The sequence below is a fragment of the Oratosquilla oratoria genome, chromosome 12, assembly GCF_046742065.1.
Source record: "Oratosquilla oratoria isolate Oo_2021 chromosome 12, ASM4674206v1, whole genome shotgun sequence".
NCBI classification, from domain to species: domain Eukaryota; kingdom Metazoa; phylum Arthropoda; class Malacostraca; order Stomatopoda; family Squillidae; genus Oratosquilla; species Oratosquilla oratoria.
The window spans coordinates 37,312,904-37,327,037 of NC_134788.1; the positions used below are offsets into that span (position 1 = coordinate 37,312,904).

The window sequence follows — 14,134 nt, forward strand, 5'->3', positions numbered from 1 at the left end:
GTGGTCATTCATTAAATTTCATTCAAAACTAACCGTTCCAGGTCAAATTGACTTTCCCCTACCCCAGATTTTGGTCATTATTCCGAAAGCCGACGCCCATCATAAATCCTCAAATATCGACCCTGCTGCCAGTCAGCTGAGCGTCCACCTTGATTTTTCAGATGTCTGAGGTGACCCTCTAAGCTGACCAGATCAAGGGAGAAACTGAGTGGCACTCTTATGCATGCAAAGGACCCCTGGCTCCAGGAGTACCATCTCTCCTGGGATCACCATGTCCCCATGATTCAGTCTTGCCTTGACAGTGCCATCAATAGGTCAATATCGGAGTCGCCTCACTTTGTCATCTCTGATTCCGACAAACGACTCCCATATGACCTTCTTGCTTCATAAATAGGTCCTATTTACAACCTTGATGATTTTTTGTAAAGGTTTCACTTTCAAATTTGAGCTCTCTCTTCAAGAGAATTACTCAAGTCTCTTTCTCTCGCCAAAGACGAGATGGCCCGTTTGTGGACGTTGCAAGATTTCAGTCTGTGGTAATGTCTTACCATAATGGACCCAAGATTTTGCTACACTGAATATGTAAACCCCCGAGAGATGGTACAAAAACAATATCTATTCATGGGACAATATTTATTTTTTCACACATACTGTATTTACAAATATGAACTTGTATCAATATTATCAATATAACTTAATTTTTTTTTTACAATATTTACAAAAAAAAACTTGTAACGCAGAAGGTCTTTGATGAGAAGAGAAAAAAAAATAAAGTGGAATGACCTTGAAAAAGAAATCAAACAAATGACAACATAAAGAATTCAAAATTACAATACATAATGCTAATAAAAATTCAAGTGGCTCAACATAGCAAATGCAACATCATACATTGTACCGTAGTTTATTCAATGAAGAACAATACAATAGCATACAATAACCATACAACTCATCTTAGAATACTGACTGACATATTTTTTTAATTACTGAGGAAAAAGCTTGCCCAAGACACGTTTGTAGTACCACACTGGTACGTTGAATTAACTGCAGAGGTTCCTCCTCCCAGCCTTTGGTATGTTTTGTTCACAAAGTAACGGATTATCTTTTTCCTTTGTGTGGGGGAGGGCAGTGCACTGTGGGAAGGAACGGGACCCACACTAGTATAGGTGTTTACACCGTGTGGGAAATGAGGGAGGCACAAATTGTGTTCGAGTGGGATACACTGTGTGTATATGGGTTATTATGGGGATTATGGGTAAACTGTAATCTGCTCCTCTGGCTGACTTCCTCCCCAGAGCAAAAAATAAATTTCTTATATACTTCTATTTATATAATCATATATATATATTTATATATCGTATGGGAAATCTTTGGTAGGAAATCCTCCCATATAAGGTGTCAGGGAGGTGAAGTGTTCACACAGCGGGCAACTAGACTTTGCACACGTACTAAAACACACGCTAACTATAAAAAAAGGAGTTCTAAGGTATTGACCATTTCAACATAGTAACATATCAAGTCTTGTTCAGGTGATGGCAGATCATTTGATTTGTCGGAGAGGCAGTCGGATTGATGGGGGAGTTGAATTTGTTGACCTCCGAGACCCCATCTATTCATACTCTATTCCTCAATCAAATTCCTCAATTCAAAAGAACCTGGCAAAACCACAATAAATATGTAAAAGTACACCACAAAATGCTCTGTTCTATAAAGAATCATAGAGCAAAAACTAATATATATATATATATATATATATATATATACATATATATATATATATATATATATATATATATATATATATATATATATAGTTCAAATTATTGGTCTGATTTGTGGAGGTTCTCAAATAGTTTTACTCTGTATATCCTCGACAGAATTTTCTCCATGATACGGCGTGTGGGAACTGTGTGACCACGAGAAGGGAAATCCCTTACAACGGCAAACTAAACACCTAACTGGCAAGAACACATGTAAACATAGCAACAAAGACTCGAAACAAATAGGCTTCTGTGCTTCGGCAAAGGCAGGACACAAGACGGAACAGCAGCCCTGATTCAGGCCTCAAAATTTTGTGCAAACGCGGGAGGAGGAGGAGGAGTCACCACCTCCCAACCAACAAGGCTCTACCTTTTCCGAGTGGGACAGCAATGACAAGAACCTCTAAATGACCCCTTTCTTGATGCAGTAGAGGGTCTACAAGTGCCGAGATGCCCATATCTTGTGAGTTTCTGAGCTATGACTCTACTGCACTGGATATCTTGGTTAGATAACCATCTCACCGAGACCGAGAAAACTTGAAAAGACCAACAAAGGTATTGGTCAAGGGGGGAGGGGGGGCGCCTATGGATGACGTAAATGCGTGTGAGTACGTGTGTCTGCGAATGCGTGTGTGCACATAAGGCAGGTCTGTCAAGAGTGGCATTTCCAAAACGGACAAAAATTGAATCAAACACCATCTTGGGCAATATATCAGACCAGCTGGCGGTTGTCAAAAAAAAAAATCATCGCTTTAACACGATTATGTCCTATTCACTACATATCCGACACAGCCTCAGCAAGTGCTCAAACAATATATTCTTTTACCACAACTAGAAAACGCACGGGGTTTGAAAAAAAAAAAAAACATAACTAGACAAAGTCCTCTCCCTCCCTGAATGTTCATTCATTTACACGAACTAAATGTCTTGATACGAACTCAGGTTCTGTTTCTCTAATGTGCAGCAGGTCTGTCTGTCTGCTGTCAGAGAGTCAACAAAACAAAGATAAAGTTAACGTAGGCGGTAACCCACGAGCTGGGAGACAACAATTGACCAATCGAGGTAGGTAGGTGGAAAACAAAAGAGGACACGGGACTAGTAGTTCCAAGTTTATTCCTCTGAAAAAGCTTAAGGGCAAAACCGGTCAGGAATACGCTCGGAACTAGACCCGTGTCTTCCTTTTCCACCTTCCTCAACTTGTCGCAATGTCTCAACAAATGACCAATCGTCGTCGTCGTCCAGAGTTATTTTGGTCCAACAGGAACGAGAAGAGCCCATCAACAACTGCTGCTCTTGTAGTCACTTGTGTCGGAGAGGTGGGTCGAGTCCAGAGAGGTGCGGAGTCCTACTGGGTGGCTGTTGAGATTCCTGAAAAATTAAATCTGGATGACTTTCACAAACATCTTTCCGGTTGATTGATTTAATTTGTTTACCTTATCAAAAGTACACAGAATCCCCTTTAACCCATTCAACTCCGATGACAAGATTATTTGTCATTTGGTCAAATAAAACAAAAAATCATAAAACACCAAAATGTTTGATCAAACACCAGAAAAATATGACGTCAATCCTCGCTTCGCTCGCAGCGAAGCGAGGACTGACGTCATATTTTTCTGGTGTTTGATCAAACATTTTGGTGTTTTATGATTTTTTGTTTTATTTGACCAAATGACAAATAATCTTGTCATCGGAGTTTCATGGGTTAAAAGCAGATGGCAATAGCAACATATGCACTCACATTTCTCAGTGCCTTGAGGATGAGGGATCTGGCCCAGTCGAGAGAGAGAGAGAGAGAGAGAGAGAGAGAGAGAGAGAGCAAGAGAAAGAGTGTTTGTGTGTGTATTTACCTAGTTGTATTTTACGGGAAGAGAGCTATGCTCGTGGTAACCCGCTTTTGTATCTTTCAGCATCCAGTTTGATCTTACACACATACATACATATACCAAGGCTTTTTCCCCCTTACAAGGGAGGTAGCATGAGGTGGAATGGGCGGGTATGGGGGGTGAGGTAGTATGTGTGAGCAAATTTTTGACGCAGCCCGAAGGGATTTCTCCCCGTCTTCTCCTTTATGCATGGGGGATCGCCGATTTAATGAAGCGGCCTTGCTGTGGATGTGCTGTGTCTTGCGACACTGCTGTCTGGCCCAGGGCAGTGGACAAGGTGCAGGGATGAGAGGGAGGGTGGAGGGGTGTGGAGTGTATTCAGGGATGGAATGGTTGGGAATAATTTTCTGCCTTTTCCTTTTTTGGTTAGTTTGATCTTAAATTCTTGTATAGTTTTTGGACTCGCTGTTTCTATCACTCTGTGTGAGAAGATATTCTTTTTCAGATCTCTTCTGTGTGTGTGTGTGTGTGTATGGCTCCTACTTCAGATGGAGATGAGGGTATTTCTGGATCTTAAAATTGGTGTAAACTAAATTCAATGGAAGGTAAAAGAATTTCCTTACAATAATGAGTGATGTTAAGTGCTGACGATATGTATACGCCACCATATACATGATGAGATTAACTAAATGGAGATTAATACAAAGTAACTAAGTTAACTAAGTGATTGATACTGTGAAGTGGACCCAAAGTAATAAACAGAAAACGGTGTATACAGTGTTTAGTGTCACCGCCTATAACCCCTGAATTGACCTGGAGTTGGGGGGGATACACCCCTCACCTTCATGAGGAGGAGGAGGTGCACCCACCCACCCACCCAAGGGCACGGTACTGTCTCCTCTGGACTGACTGGGCCCAGGAGCATCTCAATAGACTTGGACACACATTAGTTGTTTCCCTTTCATCTTTGCTCCTTGTGGATCAAAGTTCATTCCTGTCTCCCACCCATTTCCTGAATCATAAGCAATACAGCAAAACACAGCAGCACATCCATTTCATTGACATAGCGACCCTTCCTCCTCTTCCTCGTCCCCTCATGTGGAAATAGAGAAGACGATGCGAAATCCCTTTGGTTGGGCAGCATCACATCATCATCATCCATTCTCGGCTCACACATCTATCCTTTGATTTCTCCCTTCTCTGCTCAACAGATATTCAAATTCTTTTCAAGCTGTCGCCATGGCCCCCCAGCCACCCTTCAGTTCTGTCACACCCGTCCGTCCGCCCGCACTGGACCAAAGCAAAAGTAAGAAGTTTCCTTCACAATGAAACTTACAAGTCCTGAATGTGTGACAAGGCGGAGAGCAGCTTGGCATTGGTGGTGTCGAGGGCATTAATCCGCTCCTCCTGCTCCTGAATAACGGCATCCTTTTCGTTCATCATCTGCGCCATCTTGTGCTGCTCGCAACGCAGCTCTTGTTGCACTACCATGAGTCTGCGGGAGAGAGAGAAGGCCTTCTTTATTATAACTGTATTATCACACAGAACACAAGTTTTTTTTTTCTCTCATGTAAACTTTATATGCAAAGGTGATTCTCCAATTTAGGCAGTGGTAGTGCTACTCAAAGTGTTGTTATTGTTTTTTCCTCACTGCACTGCCTTTAATCTGATAGGTCATGTAAACTTTATATGCAAAGGTGATTCTCCAATTTAGGCAGTGGTAGTGCTACTCAAAGTGTTGTTATTGTTTTTTCCTCACTGCACTGCCTTTAATCTGATAGGTAGGTAGGTGCTAAGGTGGATGAAAGGGGCAACGAATGGTTGTAGTATGGGATGGGTGGTGTATGCTTTGATTCATCCACCCCACTGATAGTGAGTGGGATTTCTGCTGTTGCTGCCGTCGTTCCCTATGGCTGGAAGGGGGGTTTCAGCCAAACATAAATCCCTTATGAAGTAGTATATCTTGTGTTGTTGGTCCTGGTGTGCATGTATGCCATGGAACCATCCTCAAACCCCAGCATGGAAGAAATTGGGGGTCATAGCCCTTGCCATCCCTGTGGATGGCACAGATCCCTGGGGTCAGCTTTGGTTACCCGGGCAAGTGCCACATAATGGGGTTGCTGGCTGGCTGGCTGGCCCACAGTGTCAGTGGGTTATGACACCGTAATCAAGGAGGGCACCGATCGCTCTACTAGAGCTTCTCCTTACGCTGTTGTATAGTTATGCTTGACCGTGTTTACATAAGGAGGCTTGGTAGAATGGGCACACACATCATCTGTTGCAGCTGCCGTCCACTGTGACAATTTCTTTTTGCAAATATATAAGACTGTAACCATGTAGTGAGCACGGAAACAATTGGTTCTTTTAAAGAGAAGATGAAATTTTATCAATAGGGGTGAAAGGTGGTGAGGGACATGGAACTGCCTAGTGTAGGCCTTATGATCTCTTGCAGTTTCTTCCATTCTTACGTTCTTGTGCACAATATTCCCCATGGGCCTCTACTGATCATCTTGTGTTGTGTTCGTAAATGTTGTGTGGTGGCCACAGATGTGTGCTTAGATGAACACTATTCTGTTTGGCTTGTTTTCTGATGTGTGAGCTGCTGTATGTTTTTGTTTTTTGGCTATCTCCCTTGTAAGGGGGGAGAAGCCTTTGGTATATGTATGTATGCAAAGGAAAAAGGGAAGGAGAAATGGAGAACGAGAGAAAGGGGAGATACTACAAGGCCAGGAGCAGACAGGCGACTGTCTCGTCACCACCACATCGGTGTGTGGTTGTGGCGGGAATGTGGCGGCGTCTACTACGGCAATGGCGTGCATGGCTTTGCTTCTAAGCAACAGAAACAACCTATGGGAAGCCACACCCCGGCCACACGGCGATGCGGCGACACAGAACCACTCGTTTGCTCCCTCCCTCCCTCCCGGGCTTCGGTGGGTGCCTGAAACACAACAACAACAACAACAAGAGACCAACACTTACTTTTGAATGATATCCTGCGTTTGTTTACTATGGAGGTGATCCGACTCCCCCCGGCTGCTTGCCAAGAAGGGCCGCGTCTGACTTCCGCCGCCGCTTCCACTGCAACTATTGTGACGTTGTTGGCTACGGGTGGGGTCGAGATGATCATGAGGAACCGAATCGGAGTCGTTGCTGCTCCTTTCGTGTAGACGTTCTTCGGCCGCAACCAGCTTTAGGTGAAGCTCCTCCATAGCAGAACGGAGAGCCAGGATCTCCTGCTCGTACTGTGTGGAGGAGGAGGAGGAGGAAGAGGTGGTATTGTAGTTGGTATTCTTAGGAGCGGGAGAACTCATTTCTGCCGCGGTATTACACTCAGACGTGCACACCATCCCATAGCTTACCTCGTCCAAGGTCTTGGTGTCCGACGTCCTCTGTGAGGAGGATCTGTGCGTCCTTGCCCTTGGCGCCTCGTCGCACGACGAATCCGAATCGTACTGGTAACGGGGTTGGCGCCGACCGCCGACTTCTCCCGACTGGCGACGGCCCCCCATCTTTGTGCGCCGGCCGCCGCACTGGGCACTCAAGAGGTCCGAGGTCGAGTGGTGATGGTCTGGGGTCGCGACCCCGCCTCCTCCCCCTCCCCCTCCTGGACAGGAGGAAGAGGAGGAGGAGGAGGAGGAACCTCTGGCTGTCACGGGAAGACACCTCGGGTTGGTCCTTGGGGCACCGGACTTGAAACCTCTTCGCTCTCGCGGCGGAGTGGACACAGAGACGCTTTCGTCGCTAGAGGAACAATGGTGCGTGCGTTGAGAGGCCAGGCAAGATGGGGCAAGAGAAGGAGCAGCCACCAGGCTCAGGTCCTCGACGCTATGCGACGAACTCAGAGACGAGCTGACTGGACTACTGTGGAGTTTGTTGGCTTTGTGCTGGATGTGGTGGTGGTGGTGGTGCTGGTGGGGGTGACGGTGGCCGCCGCCGCCGCCGGCTGCGGGCCGAGGCGGCGAACTGGTGATGGGGCGAGTAGTCGAGGACGAGGACGAGGACGACCCAGCGGCGGGACGCGGGGAGCTGGTCACGGCACTCAGGTGATACATGGGGTTGTTGAAGGCAAGAGGCACAACCGTCGGCCTGAGCGCGTTGTTGGCAGTCGTCGTCGTGGTGGTGGTCATCCCCCCCGTCTTGTTGTTATTGCTACTATTATTGTTGTTATTGTTACCTACGTTGTTGTTGTTGTTGGTCGAGTCGTGCTGCTGCGTGATAGCCGGATCTACCGGGCTCGAGGATTGACTGTAAGCGAAGCTCTGGTAGCCTGAAGACGCCACGTTGGACAACTGGGAAATGGACGTCTGAGACCCCTTCAGGTTGTTCTCCCCGACGATCAAGTTCCGCTCGTTCTCCTCGTGACTCGTATCTAGGAACTCTTGGCCGCCGTTGTGTGGGGGGGCGAGAGGGTGGTGACCTTTGCGACTTGCGTGACCGTTGACTTGTGCGTGGAGTTCGTCGTGCCCGTTGAAAGGAGGCAGGCCGTTATAGGCAGGTCTGTTGTTGTAGTACCCGGCGTGGTTGCGAAAGTGATGGTGGTGGTGGTGGTGATGGTGGTGGTGATGCGGGAGAAGGCCGTTATTGGCGGGTGGTGCCTGCTGCTGCATGGACGGTGCAAGATGGCTGTAACTGTAGCTATGTCCCAAAGGATTCGGCCCCTTTTGCCCCCCCGTGCCTTCGGACTCGAGGGCCGAGAAGTGCACGTAATCGTCGGCCGTGTTGAGGTTCATGGCAGGCTTGCGCGAGGACCCCATGAGGTAGGTATTCCTGGGTAAGGTGGAAGGGCGAGGGGTTGATGGGTCACCTTCTAAGGCTTGCTGCTCCTCGTCCTCCTCCTCCTCGCGGTCGTCTTCGTCGTCGACTTCCTGCTGAGGACTAGTAGGAGGCGACCGCGGACTACTGGCTGCGTCGCTGACGGTGGGGTCATTGTACCTGAATATGTTGCGCTGGAGACTCTGGTAGCCCTGCCGGTCCTCTGCCCTCGGGCTGTGCAGCTCGGCCATGGCTAGTGTAGCAATGGACGAGGACGAGGACGTGGCATTGGCCGGGAGACTGTGGGCAAGCTGGTGCACTATGTTTATGTTCGGCTGTTGCCGCGCCGTGCTGATGTCGTCCAGAATACGCTGGAGCTTGGCGACATGCAGCTGCTGCTGCTGCTGCTGTTCGTCCTGCTGTGCGGAGACAGCAGCTGCCAGCTTGCCCGACACTTCGCACAAGAGTGTGTGTAAAACGGACAACTGTTTGCCCAAGTCAATGCTGATGTGGTATTCTTGTGCGCGGTGGTCGTTGCTGGGCGGGCTGGAGATTTGGTGCAAGAAGGCCTTCATCTGCGACTGCTCCGTCTCGATGAGCTCGTTCATGAACTCCATGAAGTTCTCCTTGCCCTGGAACTTGGTGAAGTTGGCTAGCGTCTGAAGGGTCTTGGCGATGAGGGTCAGGTTACGAGACGCCCGCTCGTTGGGGTACTCCTGCGTGATGTTGAAGAGGGACGGGGAGAGGATGGCCGGGCAGAGGAACCTCAAGAAGATCGAGGCGGAGAGGAGCTTGTCACTCAGATCGGACTTGCCCAGCTGGGCCAGGCGATCTCGGTACAGGGAGAAGCACCGACGGAGCTGGTCCGGGAAGAATGGATGCGAATGGAGAATCTGGGACCACGTCATCCGTACCACACGCATCAGTGTATCCTGCTGCTTCTGGATGGATGAGGTTGGGGTCAGTTTGGTCGGGTCCACCTGGAGGGGAAAGACGAGAAAAAAGACTTTAGGTTTTTTGTTATTCTTCTTGTTACCAAGACCTCCTCCTTTTCATCATCCCATGTATGCTTCTTCATCCTTACAAAGGAGGAGGAGGAGCTAGTCAAATCAACGGCATACATCCACTACCACCCTTGTTTTTCTCTTATCTTAGCTCTTCATGGACGGCGAAGAGTCATGTCTGTATCCTACCCACTGCCCTGGGTTAGAAGCAATGCATCAAGACACAGAACATCCAAAAACAGGGCCAGCTGCTTCTTTGACACAGCGGCCTTCCCTCCCTGTCTCATCATGCAGGAAATAGAGGAGACGGGGAGAAATATCTTTGAGCTGCGTCACAGTATCATCCACACACTCCCCCCCGACTCCTCCCCCCATCCTATGTACATAAAAGTAACCTCATCATTTCCAAAAGTAATGCCTTTTCAGCACCTCATCTCTCTCAACCTCATAATTCCACAAATGTTCTTCATTCTCATTAGGTTACGTTAATAGTTCTTTCAGCAGTTACGTTAACTTGAAACACACCCCTTTTACTACGTTTCCCAAATGGCCTTTTCCATTTCACAAGACAGGTGGCCAAGTTAAAGCATACCCCATCCAAAACCTTCTCATTATTCCTCACACGTCAACACTATGTTCATGCTCTTCCTCTCTGTCCCTTTCAGAGCAAAGCGAAAAAGGCCACAAAAGACTATGATCACAAAATTTAAAAATAGTTTAGATAAAATGAGATATGAAGACGGGACCCCACGAGCATAGCTCCCCTTCCCGTAAAATACAACTAGGTAAATACAACAAGGTAAAATACAAGGAGGAAACGAAACGCCATTGACTTACCTCACAGTCCAACCCAGGCTGAAGAACCTTAGACACTACGTGTCTTAGAGTGTCTTGTAGGTACTTGTCTCCTACCAGCTTCATGTACGCTTCCATGGCCTTTGTGGCCAGCGAGTTCCCTCGGAATAACAGGTGGGAATCCTCTGTTGAATCGAAGGGATGTTATAAGAGTGGGAAAACTCAGTCGTAGTATCTTTGGGTTACCTCATTTTCAAAACCACGATATACTTTATAATCTTGTTCCAACGACAGGGAAATATTTGAGTAAAAGAAATTCAGTCGTAGTATCTTTGGGTTACCTCATTTTCAAAACCACGATATACTTTATAATCTTGTTCCAACGACAGGGAAATATTTGAGTAAAAGAAATTCAGTCGTAGTATCTTTGGGCTACCCCACTTTTAACATGGTAATATACTTTATAATCTTGTTCCAACGACAGGGAAATATTTGAGTAAAAGAAATTCAGTCGTAGTATCTTTGGGTTACCTCATTTTCAAAACCACGATATACTTTATAATCTTGTTCCAACGACAGGGAAATATTTGAGTAAAAGAAATTCAGTCGTAGTATCTTTGGGTTACCTCATTTTCAAAACCACGATATACTTTATAATCTTGTTCCAACGACAGGGAAATATTTGAGTAAAAGAAATTCAGTCGTAGTATCTTTGGGCTACCCCACTTTTAACATGGTAATATACTTTATAATCTTGTTCCAATGGAGGTCTGAATCCTTAGTTACATGTAGATCTATATGCCAAGGGCTTTTTCCCCCTTATTAGGGAGGTAGCCAAGTCAAAGGCACACACCCACTCCCACCCACCACTTCCCTTTCCTCCCTTTAATCTCAGCTCCTCGTGGATGAAGGGTCATCCCTGTCCCCTGCTGCCCACTGGCTGGGCCAGAGGCAATACAGCCAGACACACATACATGCATATACCACTCGCTTTTTCCCCTTTACAAGGGGGGTAGCCAAAGTCAAAGGCATAAATCCACTCCCACCCATTTCATCCCCACATACTCCATTCCCATTCGCCATCTCTCCCTCCCTCTTTTCTTGGCTCTTCCTGGATGACGGGTCATTCCTGCTTCTAGCACACTGCCCTCCCTGGGTCAGAAGCAATGTAGCAAGACACAACACATCCACAGCAAGGCCGCTTCATTTAACCCATTAAACTCCGATGACAAGATGTCTTGTCATTTGGTCAAATAAAACAAAAAATCATAAAACACCAAAATGTTTGATCAAACACCAGAAAAATATGACGTCAGTCCTCGCTTCGCTCGCAGCGAAGCGAGGATTGACGTCATATTTTTCTGGTGTTTGATCAAACATTTTGGTGTTTTATGATTATTTGTTTTATTTGACCAAATGACAAGACATCTTGTCATCGGAGTTGAATGGGTTAATGGGTGACCACCTCTCCCTCCCCGTTCCCTCACACACACACACACACACACACATACATACGCTTCGGAAGATAAGTTTACTTACCAATTCGTTCGATCTCGAGGACAACCAGATCCGCTAAGAAGTTCCTGGCGATGCCCTCTTTGTGCATGATGTGCACAAGCGTCGTCGCGATGTCCTCTTTGGCCTTGACGCTAACCACCGGCTCCAGCATCTCACACAAGGTCGCGTAGTTGTTCCGGATGTACTGCAAAGGTGGAGAACAAGTCTTAATGTTTTATGACTATTGGAAAACGCCGAAAAAGGTGGACCTGAACTACGCTTGCGTAATGAGTGAGTAATTCTAATTTGACCTTGTCCAGCAGTGATGTTCCCTTTAAACATGTTTCAAAGAGCAGGAAAATGATATCTATGAAAACATATCACAAGTGCACAATCGTCACTAACCTCCAGGAACTCGGCATACATCTGAATGGGCAAAATGTCCACCGTCTGGAACTTGCACTTGATCCGCAGCGAGGGCGGATCCTTGATGGGGCCTTTGTCGTTCTGCACGGGGTACCACTTCTCAATGAGGGACCGTGACGTCACAGAACTGACTGGGATGACCACTGTGCCGATGAGGATACTCTTTTCCTGGAAGGATACGGTAAGATACATTAGATTGTGTCTTCTTAGAATCAAACATCGGTTCTATTCCAGTATCATGTAAACACATCTTTCACTTCTCTCTCTCTCTCACTCTGTATCTGAAAGACCTACTTTTTTCTATGAAATGGTTACATTAAGTTTAGATTAGATTAGATTAAGTTAGGAACTATACAACGTAAATTTTATGTTAGATATCCATGTTTGAGTGATTCTGGAATCTTACCCAAAGATCTTAGATCTAATGTTCTTAGAACTGAATACTTCATAGACTTCTTAGAATTAAGGACATTATAGACCAAGTGTTTTTAGAATTGAATACTTCATAGACTTCTTAGAATTAAGGACATTATAGACCAAGTGTTTTTAGAATTGAATACTTCATAGACTTCTTAGAATTAAGGACATTATAGACCAACTGTTTTTAGAATTGAACACCTTTTAAGACCAAGTGCCCTTAGAATCAAATACCTTAAAGACAAAGTGTCCTTAAAATCAAATACCATATACACTAAGTGTTCTTACAATTGAACACCTTATTAGTAAAGACAGCAATACTGAACAGATATACCATTTCATTAGTCTAAAACCTTTACTTTTATTTTATTCCTTTGGTTGGGCCCTTAGGACTAGCCCCTTTTACAAATCATCATGGTAAACATTTTAGACACAGTCTACCGCTGCTTCCCTTCCCAGAGTGCTCACCTTCTTCTTTTTCTTCTCGGCATCTCTGTACAGCGCCACGCTAATGGTCTCGATGGAGGGGAGGCTCGTAAACTCGAACTGCTCACCCCAGAAACACATGTCGCTCTTCTGCTTGCTGGAGGTCCGAGCGTACAGGCTCTTGTCTAAAAGCAGTTCGCAGAAGTATCTGGTGGAGACGGGGAAAAAGAGAGGTGTTACATGTCGTATAACGTGTACGTGTTTGGTGGTGGAGACGGGGAAAAGAGAGGTGTTACATGTCGTATAACGTGTACGTGCTTGGTACGAGGATATTCCGAGCGTACAGACTCTTATCTAAAAGCAGTTTGCAGAAGTAGGTGGTGGAGACGGGGGAAAAGAGAGGTGTTATATGTCGTATAACTTGTACATGCTTGGTGCAAAGATATTTTTTTCTTCCTTTTATATTAGGAGTGGCCGTTTCAAACAGATAAATGAACAAGAAAAAAAAAGGGGTGAGGGGGAATCCCCCAGAAATCAAGATTGGAATTCCCCTTCAATGAAAAGGGAAGATATTTTATCATGACGAAAAATATACTGTATAATTATGTTACATAATTAATCGTTCAGAATTCTTTCCTCTTACTTTTTCTTGCCGCTGATGCCCTTAGCCTCAAGAATGAAGACCTTCACGGAGTTGTTGGTCCTTCGCATGTGATCCTGGTGCGGGTTCACTGCTTTCCTCAGCGACTCGATCCACTTCTCACGTTCTTCCGCAGTTCGGCAGCTGAAGTAACGGGTTCCTGAAGGGGAGGTCACCTACAAGGAACGTGAAGGAACGTGAAAGGAACGTAAATTTTTTCTTCTTTATCTTTTATTTATTTATTTATTTACTATTTTTATTTGTCACCTACAAGGAACGTGAAGGAACATGAAAGGCACGTAGATTTTTTCTTCTTTATTTTTTTTAATTTATTTATTTATCTATTTATTTATAATTTTTATTTATCTATTTTTTCATTTATTTATTTATTTATTTTATTTTATTTATTTATTTACTTTTTTTTTTTTTTTTTTTGCCCTCCTGAAGGGGAGGTCATCTACAAGGAACGTGAAGGAACGTGAAAGGAACGTAGATTTTTTCTTCTTTACTTTTTATCTATTTATTTATTTATTATTTTTATTTATCTAATTTTTCATTTATTTATTTATTTATTTATTATTTTTATTTATCTATTTA

The 14,134-nt window shown here is 45.2% G+C and overlaps 1 protein-coding gene across 5 annotated transcripts in view; it reads right to left on the bottom strand.

Annotated features, from left to right (window-relative positions):
* Positions 1–616: 616 nt before the first annotated feature.
* Positions 617–14,134, bottom strand: part of raskol (Ras GTPase-activating protein raskol) — a 41,620-nt gene continuing 28,102 nt past the window's right edge. The window contains exons 5-13 of one of the 5 annotated variants that reach the window (XM_076195240.1): positions 13,541–13,713; positions 12,940–13,105; positions 12,034–12,222; positions 11,671–11,833; positions 10,174–10,316; positions 6,940–9,312; positions 6,560–6,822; positions 4,917–5,075; positions 617–3,125 (exon numbers count right to left, since the gene is read on the bottom strand). In XM_076195240.1, the coding sequence (XP_076051355.1) occupies positions 3,035–3,125; positions 4,917–5,075; positions 6,560–6,822; positions 6,940–9,312; positions 10,174–10,316; positions 11,671–11,833; positions 12,034–12,222; positions 12,940–13,105; positions 13,541–13,713 (3,720 nt within the window). In that variant the 3' untranslated portion in view covers positions 617–3,034. Of the gene's footprint in view, positions 3,140–4,916; positions 5,076–6,559; positions 9,313–10,173; positions 10,317–11,670; positions 11,834–12,033; positions 12,223–12,939; positions 13,106–13,540; positions 13,714–14,134 lie in introns of all 5 variants that reach the window. The other 4 variants (XM_076195238.1, XM_076195239.1, XM_076195241.1 and 1 more) reach the window with 4 other exon arrangements.